The 21,054-nt window shown below is 16.2% G+C and overlaps 2 protein-coding genes across 2 annotated transcripts, besides 18 other annotated features; one reads left to right on the top strand and one right to left on the bottom strand. All coding sequences in view use genetic code 6, as the record gives it.

The window, feature by feature from the left end:
- Positions 1 to 1,164: 1,164 nt before the first annotated feature.
- Positions 1,165 to 1,248: a microsatellite.
- Positions 1,180 to 1,248: a microsatellite.
- Positions 1,181 to 1,226: a microsatellite.
- Positions 1,242 to 1,281: a microsatellite.
- A 592-nt stretch (positions 1,282 to 1,873) lies between these two features.
- On the top strand, positions 1,874 to 4,003 carry IMG5_023510 (hypothetical protein; the record flags this gene model as incomplete). The annotated part of the gene is made up of 4 exons (XM_004039383.1): positions 1,874 to 2,331; positions 2,388 to 2,830; positions 2,974 to 3,518; positions 3,632 to 4,003. 4 exons carry the CDS (start codon positions 1,874 to 1,876, stop codon positions 4,001 to 4,003), a joined length of 1,818 nt encoding a protein of 605 aa, XP_004039431.1.
- Positions 2,751 to 2,784: a microsatellite.
- Positions 3,530 to 3,600: a microsatellite.
- Positions 3,534 to 3,608: a microsatellite.
- A 706-nt stretch (positions 4,004 to 4,709) lies between the features above and the next one.
- Positions 4,710 to 4,788: a microsatellite.
- Positions 4,710 to 4,791: a microsatellite.
- Positions 4,714 to 4,779: a microsatellite.
- Positions 4,736 to 4,798: a microsatellite.
- Positions 4,799 to 4,811: 13 nt separating this feature from the next.
- Positions 4,812 to 4,867: a microsatellite.
- Positions 4,868 to 10,155: 5,288 nt separating this feature from the next.
- IMG5_023500 (papain family cysteine protease, putative) lies at positions 10,156 to 11,170 on the bottom strand (the record flags this gene model as incomplete). The annotated part of the gene is made up of 1 exon (XM_004039382.1): positions 10,156 to 11,170. A coding segment is annotated over one exon (996 nt), but the record flags the coding sequence as incomplete, so codon positions are not given.
- A 1,745-nt stretch (positions 11,171 to 12,915) lies between these two features.
- Positions 12,916 to 13,002: a microsatellite.
- A 709-nt stretch (positions 13,003 to 13,711) lies between these two features.
- Positions 13,712 to 13,760: a microsatellite.
- A 2,782-nt stretch (positions 13,761 to 16,542) lies between these two features.
- Positions 16,543 to 16,574: a microsatellite.
- Positions 16,575 to 18,461: 1,887 nt separating this feature from the next.
- Positions 18,462 to 18,523: a microsatellite.
- A 2,379-nt stretch (positions 18,524 to 20,902) lies between these two features.
- Positions 20,903 to 20,941: a microsatellite.
- Positions 20,913 to 20,988: a microsatellite.
- Positions 20,989 to 21,054: the final 66 nt, after the last annotated feature.

The raw sequence follows: 21,054 nt of genomic DNA, 5'->3' as shown, positions 1-21,054 counted from the left end.
GGAGATGATTTTAATTTAATTTTGCTTAAAAACGGTTAATTGTTTGCTTGGGGAATAAATGATGTTGCTTAATTAGGTTTTTCTATAGAAGAATTTTTAATGTGTGTTGATATTCCTACAGAAATTAAAGGAATTTTAGAAAAAGAAAAAGGATATAATCCTATTAGTATTAAAAGTAAATAATCTTTAAGCTATATTGTTTTTAATAATGGTAATTTATATAGTAATTCATAAAATTTGTTAAACTTTTAAAAAATTTCCGTTAATACTAAGATTTCTCGGGTTTCTTTAGGACATAATTTTGCTATATTTTTAAGTTAAATAGGATAAATATATTCTTAAGGAAAAAATTAATTTGGATAATTAGGTTTAGGTGATTGCTTAGATAGAAAAAATATTTAATTAGTCGAAAATTTTAAAGAACATTAAATTTCTTTAGTATTATTAAAAAAAAAAATAAAAAAAAATATTATATTAATTTTTTTATTTAGGTAGAATGTGGATATGGACATGTAATTTGCTTAACAAATTATGGAAGAATTTACGTTTGGGGATGTGGTAAATAAGGATAATTAGGTTTAGGAAATTTCGATAATTAAGTATAACCGAAAATTGCTTGTTTAAATAATTTTTAAAAAGACGAAGTTATTATGGTTGCAGCTTAAAGAACTTCTAGTGTTTTGCTTTTGAGTAATAATTAAATTTTATGGTTTGGAACTAATTCAATAATTTAAAAATAAAATTAACCTATTTTATTTAATATTTAATAAAACGTAAATTATATATATATTTGTTAATTTTATATTTATAAAAAAAGAAAATGTTAAGTAAAATTAAAAATACAATTTGTGTAAAAATAGCATGTAGTTGGAGTAAAACATAAAGTATTTTATATGGAACCTTCGCTTATAGTAAAAATTTATCTAATTAAGAAAAATAAAAGATATCAAATATTTTAACAAAAAAATGGATTAAAAATAATATTGATTAAAGTATAAAATATAAAAATTATCTTATATATTATACAAAAATAATATAATATTAAAATCAAATAAATCATAATATTATATTAATAATAAATATTATTAAAAAAAAAATTATAAATAAATATTCTAAAATGAAATATTTATACATTAAAAAATATTATTTAAAAATAATAAATGAATATCTATACATAAATATATATAAATATATAAATATATAAATATATATATATATATATATATTTATATATATATTTATTTATATCTATTTATTATAATTTTATATGTTTTTTTTATATTATTAATTTTTTTATAGTACTACCACCATTTACTGAAAGTGTTTATAACAATTTTGCAGTTACTGATATGAATAAAAATTAGATTTTAAAATAAGTTGATTTATATGATTTATCAGATGGATTATCTATTTTTAAAAGTAATTAAAAAGATTTACCTTATATTTAAACTGTTGATTTGTTACCCAAAAAATGTATTACTAATTAACTTACTGATGCTTAAAAATTAAAAGAAATAAAAAATAAAGTTGAATTTTTATAAATGTTACCTTAAAAATAGCTTAATAATTAAGATAAGTTGTTAATATAACTTTATAGATTTTAGAAATACAATTAATTATTATAATTATAATACCATATATGATTATCCAATAAATAAATAGATAATATTTAAAATATTTAATATAATAAATTAATAATATATAATTTTTTTTTATATTTTTTCATTCCATTTTTATATAAAACAATAATGATATATATTCTTTTTTATTATAATATATAAGAAATATATTTCCTTATAAAAATATAACTTCTATATTATTATTTATATTTGTAAAGAAAATAAAATAAAAAAAGAAAAAATTTACTAATACAATGAGTTTAGTTTAAAAAGGAACTCAAAATTAATATAAAGGATCCGAAATTTAAGTAGATTAAATACCACCTTAATTAAAATATGTTTCTCGTTCTCTTCCAAGAGAAATACTAAAATGGATATAAGTTTTAGATTTAAGTTATTCTGTAAAAGATGTTAAAAGGTTTAATTTTTATTTTATTTTATTTTTTATAAAAAAATAAAGAGATCTTTCAAATGGTTTTTTAATAGCTGAAATTTTCCAAAGATATTATCCATTAAAAATATAAATGCATTCATTTGATAATAGTCATAATTAATCTCGAAAAAAAAACAATTGGGAATTATTATAATTATTTTTTACCAAAAATGAAATTCCAATTTAAAAAAATGAATGGGAACCAATTCTTGTAGATTCAGATATGGAAGTTTTAATAGTTTTTATGTCTAAAATATTTTAAATTTTAACATAAAGAAAGTATCAAAATATTTTATTTTATTTTTTTCTTAAAAAAAAAAAAAAAAAAAAAAAAGAATATAAAAACCACCTCTAGCTGATTATATAAACTCAAAAGAATTCCTCACATCTTCCCTTTCTAAAGACAAAAATGAAACAACATCGTTTTTGCTCAAAGAAAATGGTTTAGAGAAGTTAAATGATAAAAAGGAAGAGAAAAATGAAGAAAAAAAGGTTGATATTTCAATAGTAAGTGAAAATAAAGTTTAAATGACAAGTCATTCTTCAAAAAGAACTAATTCTTTACGTGTACCTTCAAAACCTATATCTTAAAATATAGGAAGCTTAAATTATTAAATTGATGTAAAAAATATAACTGTGAAATAAGTACAAGGCAGCATATTAAAAATGAGAGAAAATAAAATTCTTCCTATTGAACTATAATAATAATAATCATAATAGTAATAATAATAACCACTCGAAATTAATATGGATAAAAGCAAAATTACTAGAAGAGTTAGTAGTGGATGACCTATAGATAAATTTGAATAATTAATTCCTAATAGTTAAAATTAAATAGATAGTGTATTTATTATTTATGTTAATTATTTATTATATCATATTATTATTATTATTAGATTAATATGTTTTCTTAAGGAGGAGTATAAGAAAATAAAAAAAAAGAAAAAATTGTAATAGAATAAACAATTTTTGATGTTCTTAATACTATGTTATTAACCAGATTCTAATAAAATGAATTCAAAGATGAAATAAATAAAATAAAAGGAAAAAATTTTAATTTAACTTAAGCTTTTGCAGATTAAATAGATGATTTTAGTGATGAATTTGTATGCTCGTTTTTAAATGAAATTTTATAATAAAAGGAGGCTTTTATTTCTTTTTTATTTAAAGAAACAAACAATTTATGGTCTTTTTTTAATTTCTGTTTTACTTGTCTTTATAATTTAAGTTATAATAAAGAAAGTCTTCTTTTATTAGGAGAATTTATACGTTGTTTTGGAGAAAAAAGTCTTTAGAGAGATTATAATAAAACAAAAAATATATTTATTGAATTTTTCTTGCCAAAGCTATGTTAGAAAATATAAAACTCAGTTTATTTTTAAGAAAAGGAAATTATGATATAAACAATTTATTGTTTCTGTCCTAATGATCCTGCTAGTAAAAATTAAATGATTTCTTCAATAAAAGTAAATTTATAATAAATATATATTTATATTAATATGATATATAAATATATATATATATTATATGATATATAATTATATATATTTATATATTTATTTTAACTTTTTATATAAAGGAATGTTTAAAAGATATGAATACATTTATGTAAGTATTAGTTGTATTATTTTAATATGAAGAATAATATAGTGATTATAATAAATTAGTATTTGATAGTATAATTCATTATGCTAATAGGAATTTGTTTGCTTCACCCACAAATTTAAGAGTAATGTCTCTCGCTTTATATTCACATGCTGCAGATATATAACCTGAATTAGTAATTAAATAATTAATAACAAAAATAGACTAATTATCAAGAAATTAATGGTGGGAATGCAAATGTATAGTAATAATTTTATTTTCTAAATTAATTAAAAAATTATTAATTGTGATAAATATTAAGCTTTAGTAAAAAATCCTGCAGCCAATTAAAAGTTTTTTCTATTGAAAATGAAAGAATTATTACTGATTTAAAAGATTAAATTGATAAATATGCAAAAGGAATATACTAAGCAGCAAGCTAGCCACAAAGTGCAATAATATTAACAACAACATTTATCTATATTGTAGAACATTTAGGAGAAAGTAAAGTTTTATTAGAACTTTTCCTTAATTTAATTCTTAATTGTTCACATTAAACACGATAATGGGTACTTCATTCCGAAGAGTTAACAGCCGAAATGAAAAATTCGAGAGCATAAGAATAAAATCCAAACGAAGAAACTAACAAAGAAGAAGAAGATGAAGAAAAAGAAGAACAAATTGATTAAAATCAAGGATAATAATAAAAACAATTAGACAATTTTTAATATTTAATTTATTCAAATAGATCATTAAAATACAAATCTTAAATTAATTCAAAAATTATAAGAAATTATGCTTCAAATATACTACAATTATTAGTTTAACAAATAAAAGAATAAGATAAATAATTAGAATAACTTTCGTAAGAACATATGGATATTATTCATTTTTGTTTCTAATATACAGACTTTAAAGTTATTAATATGGAAAGTTGTGAAACAATAGCAAATACTTTAAAAGAATATATTTTTATTTCTCTATGTGACGTTTCTTTATGTTAATAAAGTAAATAGGTGCTGTTTATACTTTTAGACTTGTAATTTAATTCAGATTTAAGATTAAAAGTATTTTATAATATAAATAATATAATAAAAAAATATATATATATAAATATTGATATATATAAAATATATAAATATAAATATTATATATTATATATTAAATTAATTATATTTAATTTTTCTTATTTTTTTACTTTTTTATATTTTTTTAATTTTTAATTATTTTTAAAAATTTTAAGAAAATTCAAATATATTTTTTTAATTAGTTATATATTTTTATATTTTATTAAATCATTATTTTAGAATTCAGATGTATTATTTGGAAGTACTATTGGATTAATTTATAAAAATCAAATAGAATAAACTATGGATAATATAGAAGAAATAGTTAACTTTTATGTTGAATAGGCGTTCGAACATGGAATAGAAGTTATTAAATAATTTTTAGTAGAAAGTATTAATTTCTTGAAATAAAAAAAAATGTTTTAATATATTGAAAATACAAATATGAAAAAAATTTTACTTCCTGTTCTTACTTATATGGAATAAATTGTATCTGAAAAAAATATTTAATAATCGATGAATAATACAAGCAAAAACATGTAAATGATATAAGAAAAGCCACATGATAAAGAAGATAGTATTGATCCTGCTTATTATTTTAATGAAAGTTAAATAAAAAATAATAATATTAATGAAGCCGATGAATCATTTGCTTGATTTTAATTAATATTAATAATAATCAAAATTTTATATATTATTATTTTTTAAATTTTTTTTTTTTTATATTTTATATTAATAAAAATTTTTAAACATATTTTTATATTAATATTTTAATAATAAATATTATATTTTATATATTATTATTAAGATAAGTTTAGTACTTAATTATTTTATATTTATTTTAAATAAAAAAATAATTATATTAATATTTATAAATTAATAGAATTTAATATTTTATAAATATTAAATCGTAATTCTATTTATATTATATTTTATTTTTATTTTTATTTTTTTATTATATCATTAAAAGTAATATAAATAAATATATAAATACTTAAAAATCAAACTTTATTATATTTTCTGATATAATCACTCCTTTAATTTTTTATTTTTTTTAAACAAAATTTAAAATTCAATTGATTAAACATTAATAAAGAAAAATAATTTTGTGAACATATAAGATAAGGTAATATCAAGCTGTTAAAATATAAGAAGATAAAAAGATATATGTTATTACATATATTCTATAAAATTATTTAAAATATTAATCATTAAATAAACAATAATATTGCTTTAAGATATAAATTCAACAATCTATTAATAAACAAATTAAAGCAGTTTTATATTAAATATAAACTAAATTAATGAGAAAATATTAAAAATCAAAATAATAAATCAAATTATTTAAACCAAATAATTAATTAATAAAATAAAAGTACTTAATATAATTAATTAATTAAAAATAAGTTCTTTAAATATAAAAACATTATAATTAAAAATCAAAATAATAAGAGAAATTAATATTATTTAAATAGTATAATGTTATGTTTACTAAATTATTTAAAAATTGAATTAACATTGGAATTAATATTATTAAATAGCATAATTTAAACATTAAATCATAAGTTAATATTTATAAAGATTATATGATATAATAATCTTATTCAATTATTTTAATTTAATGTAAATATAACTTCTGATCAAAATTAATATAAAATAGTTAATTTTATTTTAGCTAATATATAAAGAAAAAAATATAAATTGCATAAATTATTTAAAATGAAAAAAATATATATATATGTAAACAAATTTAATAATAGATATACCATAAATAAAATAATAATAACTATTTTTTAGATTAAATTATGCTTTTTCATATAATTAGCATTTCAAAATGAATTTAATATGATATTTTTATTATTTTAAGTAAAATAATTAATTTAAAATTGAAATAAAAAAACTTAAATTTTTAATGATAATATGCTTTATGTATATATATTTTTTTTTATTACACGATTAAAAAAATAATAGGTACATATATTTTTAACAAAAAATAAAATAAAATCAAACTTATATTTATATATATTTATAAAAAAAAATGAAAATATAAAATTATTTTATATTTCTAATATATAATCTTAAATAGCAAATCAATAATATATTCATCATATTTTATTAAATTATCAAAAATAATATTTTTATATTTTCAATTTTATAATTATTTATAAAATTTCGTTTTTGCGTCTTTTTAATTTTTTTAAAATAAAAATAATTTTTTTATGCTTTATTATAATACCATTAAGCTAATTGTTTTATATCCAGCACAAATATATAATTTATTATTTTTTGTTTAATTTTTATTATTATTTTATATAAAAATCCTTAACTTTTTATAATTTTTTATTTGTTTTTTTATCTTTGTTTTTGTTTACAAATATCTAAATTTAATTAAATTAAATATATCTTTACATTTAATATTTATTATAGAATAAATAAAATATATTTGCTTATATTAATATTATATAAGTAAATAAAATCTTTATTTTTAAATAATAAATAATAAGAACATAAAATTTATAATAATATTAGTTTAATATTTAATTATATAATTTTTAATAAAGACATTTTGTTTAAATACTTTTATGAAAAATAAAATATATGTTTGATCTATAATGAAATATTTCAGAATTTAATGTTAAAAAGAGAAATAATTTTAATTTTTATGTAATATAAATCATTTAAAAAATGATATAATATTAAGAAATAATTTAAATTTTTATGTTAAATGACAGAAGCTTGAGAAATATTATTTTAAGATTTAATTTAAAAAACTAATAATAAAATTAAAACCTTAATATAAATATAATTTTATCTATAAAAAATACGAGATTTCTAACAGGCAAAAATTGAAACAAAAAAACAGGTTTAAACCTATTTAATTGATATATTATAAATAAACCTCTAGCGAGAAGATATTTAAAAATTAAGAAAAGAATAGTAAATTATTTAAGATTAGAATCATGTTCTATCATTCAACAAAGTTAAAGAAATTTAAAAAAATAAATTGAAAATAAGAATATTATTTACTAATAGGATATAAAATTTTAATATTAATTATAATATATATTTTATTTTAAAATATACATAATTTATAATATTTTAAATTCGTTAATGTAAAATAACAATTATAGTAAAGAAAAATATCAATACTATTTACACAAAATTTAAATTTATTTAAAAAATCAAGTTATTTAATGAACATCATATTAAATAATTGATAATCGAAATTTTTATATTTATATAATGAAGATAATATAAATTTATTTTAAAATAAAACAGAATGATGATTATTAATTAATTATATATTATAAATAATAAAAATTATTATGTTTTTAAAAATGTATATTTAAAATAAAAAAGAGTAAATGAATATTTTATTAAAATAAAAAATATAAAAATAGTTTTTGTAAATATTTTATCAAAATAATTAAAATCAAAATACAAAAAAAAAACTACATAAAAATATTTGAAAATAATTATATTTAATATGTATATTTTAATTTTACTTGAGTTTTTTATTTTATTCCTTTTTATCATATGGTTTATTTGGTATCACAGTAATGATGAAGTCACACTATTTATAAAAATAGTAATATTTTGTGATTTATTTATAATATTTGGTTTAATTTTACTTTTACCATTTGATATATATGTAAAAATACGAATTGAAAAAAATTAGTTAAAATAAACAGAAGACAAAGTTTTTGTTAGATTATAATCAATATATTTCCTTTATTATTGGTTAGTTAGTTTTTTATGTTGGGTAGTAATACCTATCGTTTAATATTACTAAGATTCAGGTTATTTAGATTGGTGGAGAAAACTAAAATATTCATTAGTAGAAAATTTGAAATTTTACCTAATTGTAGGTTTAATAGGAGGAGTATTAATTGCAATATTACTATAATGTGGTTTAATGAAACATTATGAAATGATTTAGTTTTTTAAAAGTATGGCTAATTGTTGGGGATTATTTGAAATTATGATTTTGTTTGGATATTCTCTTGTTTAATAACCAAGAGCACATTGGAGGACAGCGTAATTGAAGCTTTAAATGGCATATTTGTATTTCAAAGCTTAATAAATAAAAGAAGAATAAGAGAAAGCAGTAAACAGATTAATGATATATGGAAAAAAGATACTAAAGATAAGAAAATAAGAATTAAATAATAAAAATCCAACAGAAGAATCAAAAGAAATTCTCTAATACTGCGAAAATATTATAATGATTTTACCACAAGACATATAAACAGAAATAGAAGAGGAAATTTAACGCGACTAAATGAAAGAAGAATAAAATTAACAACAAGATAATACACAAACGGAATATAATTTAGATTCAGTGGCTATTCTTAGAACAAAAATAAAAAAATATTTTAAAGAAGTAAAAAGGTCAAGAAGTAAATGGAAAAGTCATCTAAAAGCCTCTTTTTGGTAATAAGATGTAATAGCAAATGAAAATAATATAAATTAAGTCATTGAATCAAGCATTAGATAACCAAGAGTAGGAAAATATGCAAACCTAATTAATAAATTAGAATGGATATGGTTTTGTCATGGTGTATCGATGATTAAATATATCTATGCAGTATTTTAACTGTTATGAGTATTTGTTTACTCATTAGTGAAGCTAGTCTTTATTCATTTAAAGAAGTTTCTTTTTTAGGAAACTTTGTACATTCTTCTTTATATTTGGATTATAGTGTTGTAAATTTATAAATGATTACTTTAATACCTTTGCTTTATATGATGTTGAATGCATATTATGCATATTTTAGGCTAAAATTAAGTAAATCATATGGATTATATCCTAATCATTAGACTGATGGCCCTAGTTTATTATTTACATGCTAGAATTTTTCTAGAATTGCTTGTCCATTGTGTTATAATTATTTGGAAATTATAAGAATTCGTGATTGTGCTTTTAATACTATTTTAGGTGAAATTAATTTAGTTCATGTTTTAGGAAAAAAATTCACTAATTTATTCCCTTGTTTAATTATTATATTCTTCCTATTAAATTATTTTGGAATTTATGATAAAGTATTAGTCTATCTAGATTTAAAAAATTATTAATTTACAGACGACTATGAACTTTCTATGATTGATCCTGGAACTAAAATTGTCTTAAAAGCCAGATATGAATATGAATAAAATCTAGAAAATAAATAAATTGAATTATAAGATAGGCATAGTATGCTTGCTTAACTAATTGACAGTCATGTTTATTGAAATATAAAATATTATATATACTAATAATTTTAAAAAAAAAATTAATTAAATATAAATATTATTATTTTAAAGAATAATCATTTAATAAATAAAAATATATAAAACAAAAAAAACTACTTAAATAAAGTTAATATTTAAATGATTAAGGAAACATAAAAAACTTTTTTTTTTTTAAATAAAAAATAAAATAAAAAAATATCATACAAATTATTAAAATAAACGTAAAAAAAAAAAAATTCAATTAGTTTAATTATTATTTCCCCCTTACCAATTAACAATTCTTGGTTCACTTGCAATCGCACACATCCCAATATCATTAGAATTATCAGTTCTAAGAATTCTTACATAACCTTATTCTCCCCATTAGTTTCCCCAGGAATTTTTTACAATCCAATATTTATTATCATCTTCAACTCCATACCCAACAATACCTATACAATGATCAGGTAAATTTAAGCAATCCTCACTGTGACTAATAATTCCACTTTTATAGAATTAGAATATTTAAGTAGTAGCTCCAATACATGTAGAAACAGGCTATTTAGCGACAAAACTTTTTAAAACTAACTCATTTTTAGGAGTTATATCTTCATAATTATCGGGAAGATATACAGACTTCTCTTTAACAAAATCACATTATTTTCTTGTTATAGCTTAATAAGGATAATCATCTTCTTTCATAATTCCTTTAATTAACTTTGTAACACAATTTAAAGCACTTTCTGGATCTCCACCATTACATCCTTTATCTTCTAATTTGCAACAATCCATAACATTTTGTTCTGAAAGCTTGACTATTTCTCCTGTTTATTTCGCATAAGCAGCTTCTAAAGCAACTATGGTGGAAAATGCCCAACAACTTCCACAAGCTCCTTATTTTTAAACTGGGGTTGTTAACTTATCCCTCCAGTCAACAGATTCAGGTAAATCTTCATTTTAAAAATTTGTATTTTTGCGCAATCTTAATGTTTTTTTTTATTTTTATTAATAACCAGAATGAAGCTATCTGAATTCTTCAAGAGTTAAATCAGTATATTAGTTTATTTCTAATACTAAGTTTGTAATTTATTAATTACGATCTTAGATAAAATTATAGTTTTCAGTAAAAATGTTTAATCTATAGGATGATTAATCTAAAGAAGCATATTTTTTGTTATATTTTACATTAAATTCTTCAAACATTTACTACATTTCTTATGGCGTTTTTTTAGGCAATAATATATTTCGTTATTTATTATTATTGCAAACGTATAATGTTATTGATAATAATATTATAATAGAAAGGCCTAAAGTAATTATATTTTAATTCATTTTATATATATTTTTTTTATATTTTTAAATATTTTAATTTTTTTCTTTATAACTTAAAAATAATAAATTTAGTTTATAAAAGAAATTTAATATTTAAAATTAATTCTTATATTAATTATTTTGATTAAAAAAAAAATATTTATATTAAAAATGAAAAAAGAAAAAATTAAAAAGAAATTCTAAAAAAAAATAATAAAATGAATATATTTTATATATTAAATTATAAAATTTTATTAAATATAAAATAAAATACAATTTTATATATAAATTAAAAATAAGTTAAGATAATTTTATTTAAAAAATATTGAGTTGTTAATTAAAATAATAATAATAGTATAAATAATATGAATAATAAAATAATACAATATATTGATTCTAAATTTAAATAATTCTTTTTACAAAATGTTGATGTTTATTTTAAAAATCTGATATTATTATTTAAATATAAATTTTCCATCATTTTTTATACATATTATTAAAAATAATTTATATTATTTTATATTTTCTTTAAACCAAAACCTAAATTTATGTCAATTTATAATTATTTTTCATTTTAAATTATAATGATATTGAATTTATAAAATGTTTATGCCATAATCTACATTAAGTTTAAATTCATCTTACTTATAAATATTTAAGTAAATTAAAAATATTTATAATATAATTTAAATAAATTGACAAATAATATATATAAAACTATTAAATGAATAAAGAATAAAAATAATTTAATTCACCTTAAAATATAAAAAGTTTAATTGAAGCATAGTCATAAAAACTAAAAAAGCTAAAATCATCAATACTAATAGATTCCAATTAGAAAATTTAAAAATAAAATATTTCTTATTTCACTTTAAATAGTAGAAAAAGTTAAATTTATCAAAAGCCATTTTATACAAAAACAAATGATAAAAATAATGAGAAAAGTTTATTTGAAGACTTAAAAGAAAAAAAAAAAACATACTTCATCATCTACAAATTCTTAATAAGCAGATAAAAAAAATCATGAAAAACCAGTTTTTTAGATAAAAAATTTTTTATAAAAATAAAGATATAAAAATTAGAATAAATATAAATAAAAAGAACTTATTCTTCTTTTTCTTTTTCCTAATAATAAGATAATTAACCAAATGACCTTCAAAATAAAATAAAATAATATACTTTATCTTAAATTAATGATATTTTAGACAAGGAAGAAGTCTCTTTATAAAATTAAGAAGACACAGATACAATAATTAAAATTTTAAAAAAATAGAAACAAAATTAAAAAGAAAAGCTATTTATTAAAAGAGCTATTCAAAATATTAATCTTTTCAAATAACACAAAGATACTATTTTTTAAAATCCGAAAACTTATGAATATTTAATACAATCTTTAGGTTATAAATTTATAAAAAAAAATTAAACTATTTTTGAAATTGGAGATGAAGGTGATGCATATTATATTGTTTTAAAAGGTTTTTTTTTATTAAAATTATCATAAATTTAAATAAAAAATAAGGAAATGTGCATTTATTATTACCTAAATCATAGTAGGAATCAGAGGATATCGAAAAAATGTTAACAGAAAAAAAAAAAAAATAAGAATAGGAAAAATAATAAAAACTTAAAAATATAAACTTACATAAAACAAAATATTTTTAAAGAATTTTCAAAGAGTAATTTAAAAAATTATATATATAATATATATAATATATATATATATATATATTTATATTTATATATATATATTTATATTTATATTTATATATATAAATATGTTATATTTTTTTAGATTATTGTATATGAATAATAGTAGAAAAAAATTAGTAAAAGAAAGAGTAAAAAATAAAAAATTAATTTAAAATTAAATATTATTTAAATATATTAGCAAATTTAAACGAAATAGTCTTTTTGCGAATAATTATAATAAAGCTCTTTTCCTGTAAAATTGAATTTAGAGTATTCAAGTGTATTAAAATAAAAAAATAGTATAAATACCATTTCTGAATAAGTATAAAATAATAGCGAATTAAAAGACTAAAATTAAATAAGAGATGTCAGTGTTTCCATATTGGAAAATGTTCCTTTGTTTTAATAAAAATATTTGGAATAGCTTTAAATTAATGAAAATAATATTAGACTTTAGAAATAATAAACTGATAGTATATAAATAAAGGAATATTTTGTCAAAGATATTAATTGCACACCCAAATTAAATACAGGAGTATCTAAGGTAATTAATTAAGACTTAGAATTCTAATAGATTATATAAAAAAACTATCCTAATATGAAATTTATAAAAGAATTTTAACCTGGAGAAGCTTTTGGAGAAATAGCATTAGTTACAAAATAAAAAAGGTTTTATTATTATTATTCTTTTTAACAAAAAAATAAATATAACTATTAATTAGGACAGGTACTATGATATGTAAAACAGATTGTCATTTAATATTTTTAACAAAATAAAGCTTTTAGAAAATAATGGGATAATATAATAAAATTGTTATAAAATAATAAATAGAATTTTATTAAAATTTTGATTTTATGAAAATAATTCCTTAATCAAAATTGATGATATTATTACATGAAACTTAAATATTAACTTTTACTAAAGACTAAGTAATATTTTCAGAAAACGATGATTGTAACTTTATTTATTTTATAAAAGAAGGAGAAGTTTTAATACAAGAGAGTGTATTAAAAAATGAAAAAAATAATTTTTAATAATAAAATGATTTATATAATTCATTTTGTATAAAATAAATAAATTAAAAAAAGAAAAAATAAAATTATAGTTTATTAATAATCTTAACTTTCTTTTTTTGGAGAATTCGAAATAATTAATAACTTTTAAAAAAGAAAATAATAAGCCGTTTGTTGTTCTATAAATGCCATTATTTATGCTCTTAAAAAAGACGTTTGGTTTTTTTTTATTTTATTTTTTTAATAATTTACTTAATATATATATATATATATATATATTACAACCTTTTAAATATATATAAAAAAATAGATTTTTATTTAGCTACTTAAAAAATATTAAGGATATCAAATTTTAGAAAAAAAAAGTAAAGAAAGAAGAGAATGGTAAGAAAAAAGAATTAAAGAATATAAAAATCACAAATGTTAAAAAGCAGTCTTTAAATTAATTAAAATGTATAATATTAATAAAAATAAAAATTCTAAATCTTTAAGTTATTCTTAATTAAAAGAATCTAATATAAGTTTTTACAAAAACACTTAATAAATTAATAAAAAAAATATTATTTTAAATACTCCAACATAATTTAATTAATTTTATAATATTAAAAAAGATCCTAAAAAAAATAAAAGTAATTCATTTTAACTATAATCTTAAATATCAAATTAAAAAGAAAACTTAATAAATTATATATAAAATTAAAAATTGAAATAACCGACATAAATATAATTCATGAACAATTAAACAAATAAAATAATTCTTAATAAAATAAATAAATCTTCTTAATAAATTATTGAAAATTAAGAATAGATATTAAGAACATAATTTAGAGATACAAAATAAATAGAAAATGAACTTAATAATTTTCTTTAACATAAAAAATAAGTTATTCATTTTATGAGAAATCAAAACAAAAATTAAACTTTTACATATAAGATATATGATCAAATTTACTAATCTTAAAAACAATAAAAAAATAATGGAATTAAATAAAAAAAAATACTTTCCTTTTTTTATAGTTAAGAAAAGAATAAAAAGAGAACTTCTTTTAACGATATTCACATAAAAATAATGAACTAAATAAATATAAAAAAATGAAAAAGTTTAATAGTTGTTAATAATTTTATTTTTTATATTATTAAATTAATTAAAAATAAAATTTATAATTATAATAAGAATATAATAATATATATTATCATTTAAAAATATACAAATAAAATAAAACTTTAGATAAACTATAATATTAAATAGATCCGGAAAATAATTTAAATGTTTATAAATATATTAATTTAATTAATTGATGTTTTACGAAAATATATATTCCTATTTTTTATAATTATTTCTGTTTAATAAATATTAATATTGGATCAATCTAATAATTATGAATTTTTTTATAACTCTTTAACATTTAATCCAGATATATGTTATTCTTCATCACTTTGATTACTTGTTATACTGTTAAAAATTCCATCATAATTATTAGAATTATTTGACATTTATGATAAATTTTATTGTTTCGTAATTCTGTTTTTCAAAATGGAATCAACACCTTATCTATTATTTAACTAAAATGTCGTCATATTTTAATTGATTCCTGCTAATTTGTCTTATGTTTATTTTATTTTATCTTCGTTTTCTTAAATTTCTTAATTTTTTTAAGCTAATTCTTATTCTCTTTTTTAATTTATTATTTCTAAAAAATTAAATAAATTTACTTTTATTATATTAGCTATTAACTTTAAATTATCTTTTCTTCATTTGTTTTTATATCTGTTTCTATTTGATTAGATAATTCTTTAAGTTGTTTGATTTCTTATTCTTTTTCATCATATTTTTATTTTATTTTTTATAAATTTCCTCTTAGTCTTAAATTTCTATTTCAATTCTAGCTATTTCCATTTTTTCTATTTTATATATTAAAAAATTAGTTCATCATGTTTTTTTAATTTACTGGTTTTTGTATTTTTTAAAAATCTTCATTCTTTTTTTATAATTCTGAATTTAATAATTTATTTTAATTTTAAAGGTCTTTTAATAATTATTCTTTTTTTTATATTTTGTATTTATGTTCATTATGTAAATAGTTTCTTAAAAATTTTTCATCACAATAATCACAAATTCGAACAAACTTATCTAATTATTAAGGATTTGCTCTTTTTTTTGGTGAACATTCTTCACAAACTGAACTAGCACAAAAATAGCTTTAAATAATAAATAATAGATAAATAAACAAAAAAAAAATTATTAAAAATATATTATAAATAATACAATCAAGTATTATATGATAAATTTATTTTTATATTTTATTTACCAATTCTTCGCACTTGCTACCATACCAAATTGTTTTTTACAAAGTTAACAATTATCACTTTTTTAGAATTAAGTCTCGTCAAATATCTTATTAAATATCTATTTATCTTTTAAAAAGGTATTTATAATTAATATTTTTATTTTTATTAAAATGTATTTTTTATTTTAAATACCTTCACTTTAATAATTATAGGCTTCTTCATAAGTCTCTTTGTTTTCTATTTTTTTTTGTTATTTAAATATATTAAAACTCTTTATAATTAATAAAATACATGTGTTATCCATTACTTTAAATTTATAAAATACTATTATTTATATTTTTATATTATTTTATTTTTTAATGTCAAAATTCTATAATATAAACAAAATATATTAAAATTAAATCATAAAATAAATTTATTTTCTTATATTGGAAATATTTTTAATAAATTTTAATTTTATTTAAATAATTATTTATATTAATAGAATAAAAAAAATGAGTTAAAATAATTTAAACTACTAATCTTAGATTGGTTTATATTAATCCTCCAACATAGATTCAAAAAACTAAAGCTTTTAAAATAATATTTTTATACAAAATACCCAAAATTAATAAAAAAAAGATAATTTATAGAATGAAAATATAGTTAATTAATATTAATTTTAAAATAATTTAAATAATAATCAATAAATCGATAAAATTAAGGAATTATATTTATTTTAAGAAAAACAACTTAAATCGTAAAAACATTATAATAATAAAGAAACTTAATTATATTTAGGTAATATAATATTTTCATTATTATATGGTCTTAGTTGTTTATTTTTTTATCCTAATTTATATCAAAATAACAAAAGAGCATTTTATCTAGTGGTTTATTATATGCCTATTAATATTATAAGCTTTATAATAAGTTTTTTGTTTGCTTTTATTTGTTATGGATTAACAAAATTATTTAATAAACTTTAGCAATAATACTCCAGTAATTAAAATATGAAAAATAATGAAATAAATCAAAATAATTAATTAGACCTTGAAAAAAGTTAATTAAGTGTCAATGAATTTTAATATTAGAGTAATTTTTAATAAAATTTAATAAGTTTTGGCTGCTTCCCTTTTGTTTTTTATGGCTTAATTTTATTTTAAAATATTATGTATTTATTTATTAGTATAAATACAATATTTTATAGTAAAATAAGTTTATACGTAAGATTTTTTTTAATTTATCTATGGATTGCTGCTTTTATATGTGTTACATATCATATTTAAAAAATGGTTAATTATAAATTAGTATCAAATCATATATAAGAAATCGAAGAAAAGATAAATATTAACCAAGTGAATAGGAAATTAATAAAATAAGATAATTTTTAAAAGAAATAAAATAAAAAAAATTATAAAATATATATTGAAAAGAATCAATATGAAATATAATAATACTAACAAAATTATGAATATATTCATATATATATATATATTTTGATATTCTTTAAAAAGTCTCAATATTAATAAAAAAAACATTTCAAAACTTTTTATTTATTTCATTAGTTTTTTTTGTTTAAAAAAAAAAATTAACTTTTATTAATTTATAGATTATTTAATAATTTTAATATTTATTATTTTCTTAATTCAAATCAATTTAACATTTTCTAAATATATATTAATCATCTTAAATAAAAAAAAAATTGTTTTTATTTTATATCTTTATTTTTATATTTAATTTATTTAAGTTTGCTTTAAAAAAATAAAAATATGGAATAGTAAAATACTAATAATTAAAGCGAAAATTTAGAAAATCGTCATGTAGTAATTAGTTAGTTTTTAGAATCAAGAAGTACAGAAATAGGATATTTTACAAATTAATTAAATTAAAAGCTAAATATGTCAAATAAAGTAACCTATATTTTATTTAACAAATATAAAATAAAAACAAAGTTACCATATTAAAAAGTAAAAAAACATTTAAGAAGAAGAGCTATGTCTCATAATAGATATAGAATACCAAGCAGAATTCGTAATAAAATGAATTTAAATGAGCTTGATACAATAGAAAAAACTTAAAACCCAATTAAATGTAGAAAACATTTAAGAAAACCAAAGCTTTTAATGAATTCATACTTTAGAAGGAATAAAAAAAATAAATGGATGGAAACTCATTTATGGCATGCTAAAAGAATGAAAATGATAAATTATTTTAAGTATTTTTTATTTTTTTTGTTAAATTAAAAAATATAATAATTATGTTTATATATATATATATATATATATATATATATATATATATATATATATATATATATAGATATAAAATAGCATAAACTCCAAGCGATAAAGGCGACAGGGCATCCTATAGATTTGCAAATCATGAATGTGTTATATATGATAGAAGCTATTATATTTTTTTTAAGTTAGAAGGTGAAAAAATATTATAATCCATTTAAAGATTTATAATAGAATAAAACTTTAAAATTCTAAAACTTTATTAAAACAAAAATAATAAAATTACAAATTATTTTAATATTTATAAAAATGATATGTCAAATATTATTGGTCCTGTATAATTTTTTTGGCAAAATTTAAATTGTCTTATAGGAATTGCACATCCAGCTATGAAAATTGAATTAGAAAATTTATTTAAATAAGAAGATTTTGAAACTAAATTTACAATAATTGAAGATAATTATAATATTTTTGATTTAATTGGTCCATAGTCTTTATAAAAATTCAATTTACTTCTTTTAAATTTAGGTATTAATTAAGAATAAATTAACTAATTACATCCTCTAGTTAAATAATTCTAATTTATTTCAGACCCTTGTAATTATCCAAAAAATTACATTTTATAAATTAGTTTTAATGCATAGATTTAAAAAAAACTTATTCACCCGCCGGAAAATTTCTCTTAAAAATCAATAAATGAAAACTAATTTAATCAGATTTAATATAATTAATCTATATTTGATATTTGTGCTTATTATAATAATAGAAAATAAGAAAATATAGATTTTTTTGAAAAAATATAATAATTTGATAATAAGGAATATGTAAAAAGATTTATTTAAGTAACAAGAAGTAAATATACACATAAAAAGAAAAATAAAATAGCCACTAAATAAAAATCTGCTGCTTTAAAAGAATCTAAAAATCAAAAAAATGAAGCTATAAATCAAGAAAATAATAAAAAATAGCTTTAGTAAGATTAAAATGAAATATAAGGAAATAAAACTGAACTTATATAACCATAAATTAAAACAAATTAAAATATTGAAATAAAAGTAAAAAATAAAATAAAAAAAATATATTAAAAAATTATCTTTGATTTATAAAAAAACAATAGGAAATTAGATTAGAAGTAGAAAAAATCGAATAGTAAATTGATTTTATAATAATTTTTAGAAACGATTAACAATATAAATTATTTGGATCAGGAATAACAATAATATTAAATTAAGGAAGAGGTAATTCAGTATGGAGGATTTTATCCTATTTAGCAACAAAAGCAATAGGATTAAATTAATATAATTTCCTATTATAAGAAGGACATTTAAAAGTTTTTCCCGAAGATTATCCTTTAACAATATCATATAAAGAATTAACAAAAGAAAAAGTTAAAAAAAATATTTAATTTATTTGAAAAATAAAATAAAATAAAGGTAAAATAAAATATACAAAAATTCCTTAAAACTCCTGTGCGTAAAAGATGTAATTTTTAAATGATTAAATCTCCTTTTCCTTTTTGTCCAAATTTTGATTCTATTTTTACTTAATTTTTATAAAGTGATGTAAAAATATTGGTTTAATAAGAAGATTTATAAGAAGTTTAAATATTTATGTGTGGGAGAGGAAAACCAAAATAAAATGCGTATATTTGTTTGCCTTTACCTGAAGATATTGAAAATTATCTTAGTATGAAAAAATAATAGAATTAAAAAATATATCATATATTTTAAGAAAAATCTGAAAAAAATAAAATAAAAAATAATGATAATAATAATTAAGAAATATAACCTTAAATATAAACTTCAAGAAAAATTATTGGTAATTATATTTGTTTTTTTTTTTTTATTTTATTTTTTGTAATAATCAGGTTTTATAACAAATGGAATTTTCTCTTTTAGATTATAAAAAGGAATAGCTAAAGGTTATATTTTGAAATATATATTAGATGGTTTATCAAATGAAACAAATTTAAAAGAATAATTTTGTTTAATAAGAAATACTACTTCTAGGCTATATTACATAGCTAATATGAATATTTTATGAAAAACAATATTTGTTCATAATTATTATTAAAATCTTAATCAAAATATGAAAAAAAAAACATTATATATTTCTTTTGTTGATTAAGAATTTATAAAAAAAATATAAAAAATAACAGAAAAAATAAAACAATAAATATAAAAAAATAATTTATAATTTTTTTGAAATATATTTTAATTTATATTTATTAATTAAAAAAAATTCTTAAAATATTTTTAAAATTAAAAACTTAAATATATTTAAAATAATTTTTATTAAAAAAAAAAATATTAAAATAATGTTTTTTTATTTTAAAAAATATAAAATTAATTTTATATTTCATTTTATTTTCTTTTCTAATTTTTTATCTGCTTATTTTTCTTCTTGTCTATATTAACCTTAAGCATTTTAGAAAAATTAAACAGTTTATTATAAAGCAAAATCCTTTAAATTTAATTATATATAAATATGAATATATATATAAATATATATAAATATATATATATATATATATATATATATATAAATATATAAATACAAGGTTTTAAGGATTCCAATTTAATTTTTCTATGGCTTTTTAAATATCAATTGGTCCACAA

This window comes from Ichthyophthirius multifiliis, assembly GCF_000220395.1.
Source record: "Ichthyophthirius multifiliis unplaced genomic scaffold scaff_1120509249686, whole genome shotgun sequence".
In the NCBI taxonomy this organism is placed as follows: Eukaryota; Ciliophora; class Oligohymenophorea; order Hymenostomatida; genus Ichthyophthirius; species Ichthyophthirius multifiliis.
This window is presented reverse-complemented; position numbering and strand designations above follow the sequence as displayed.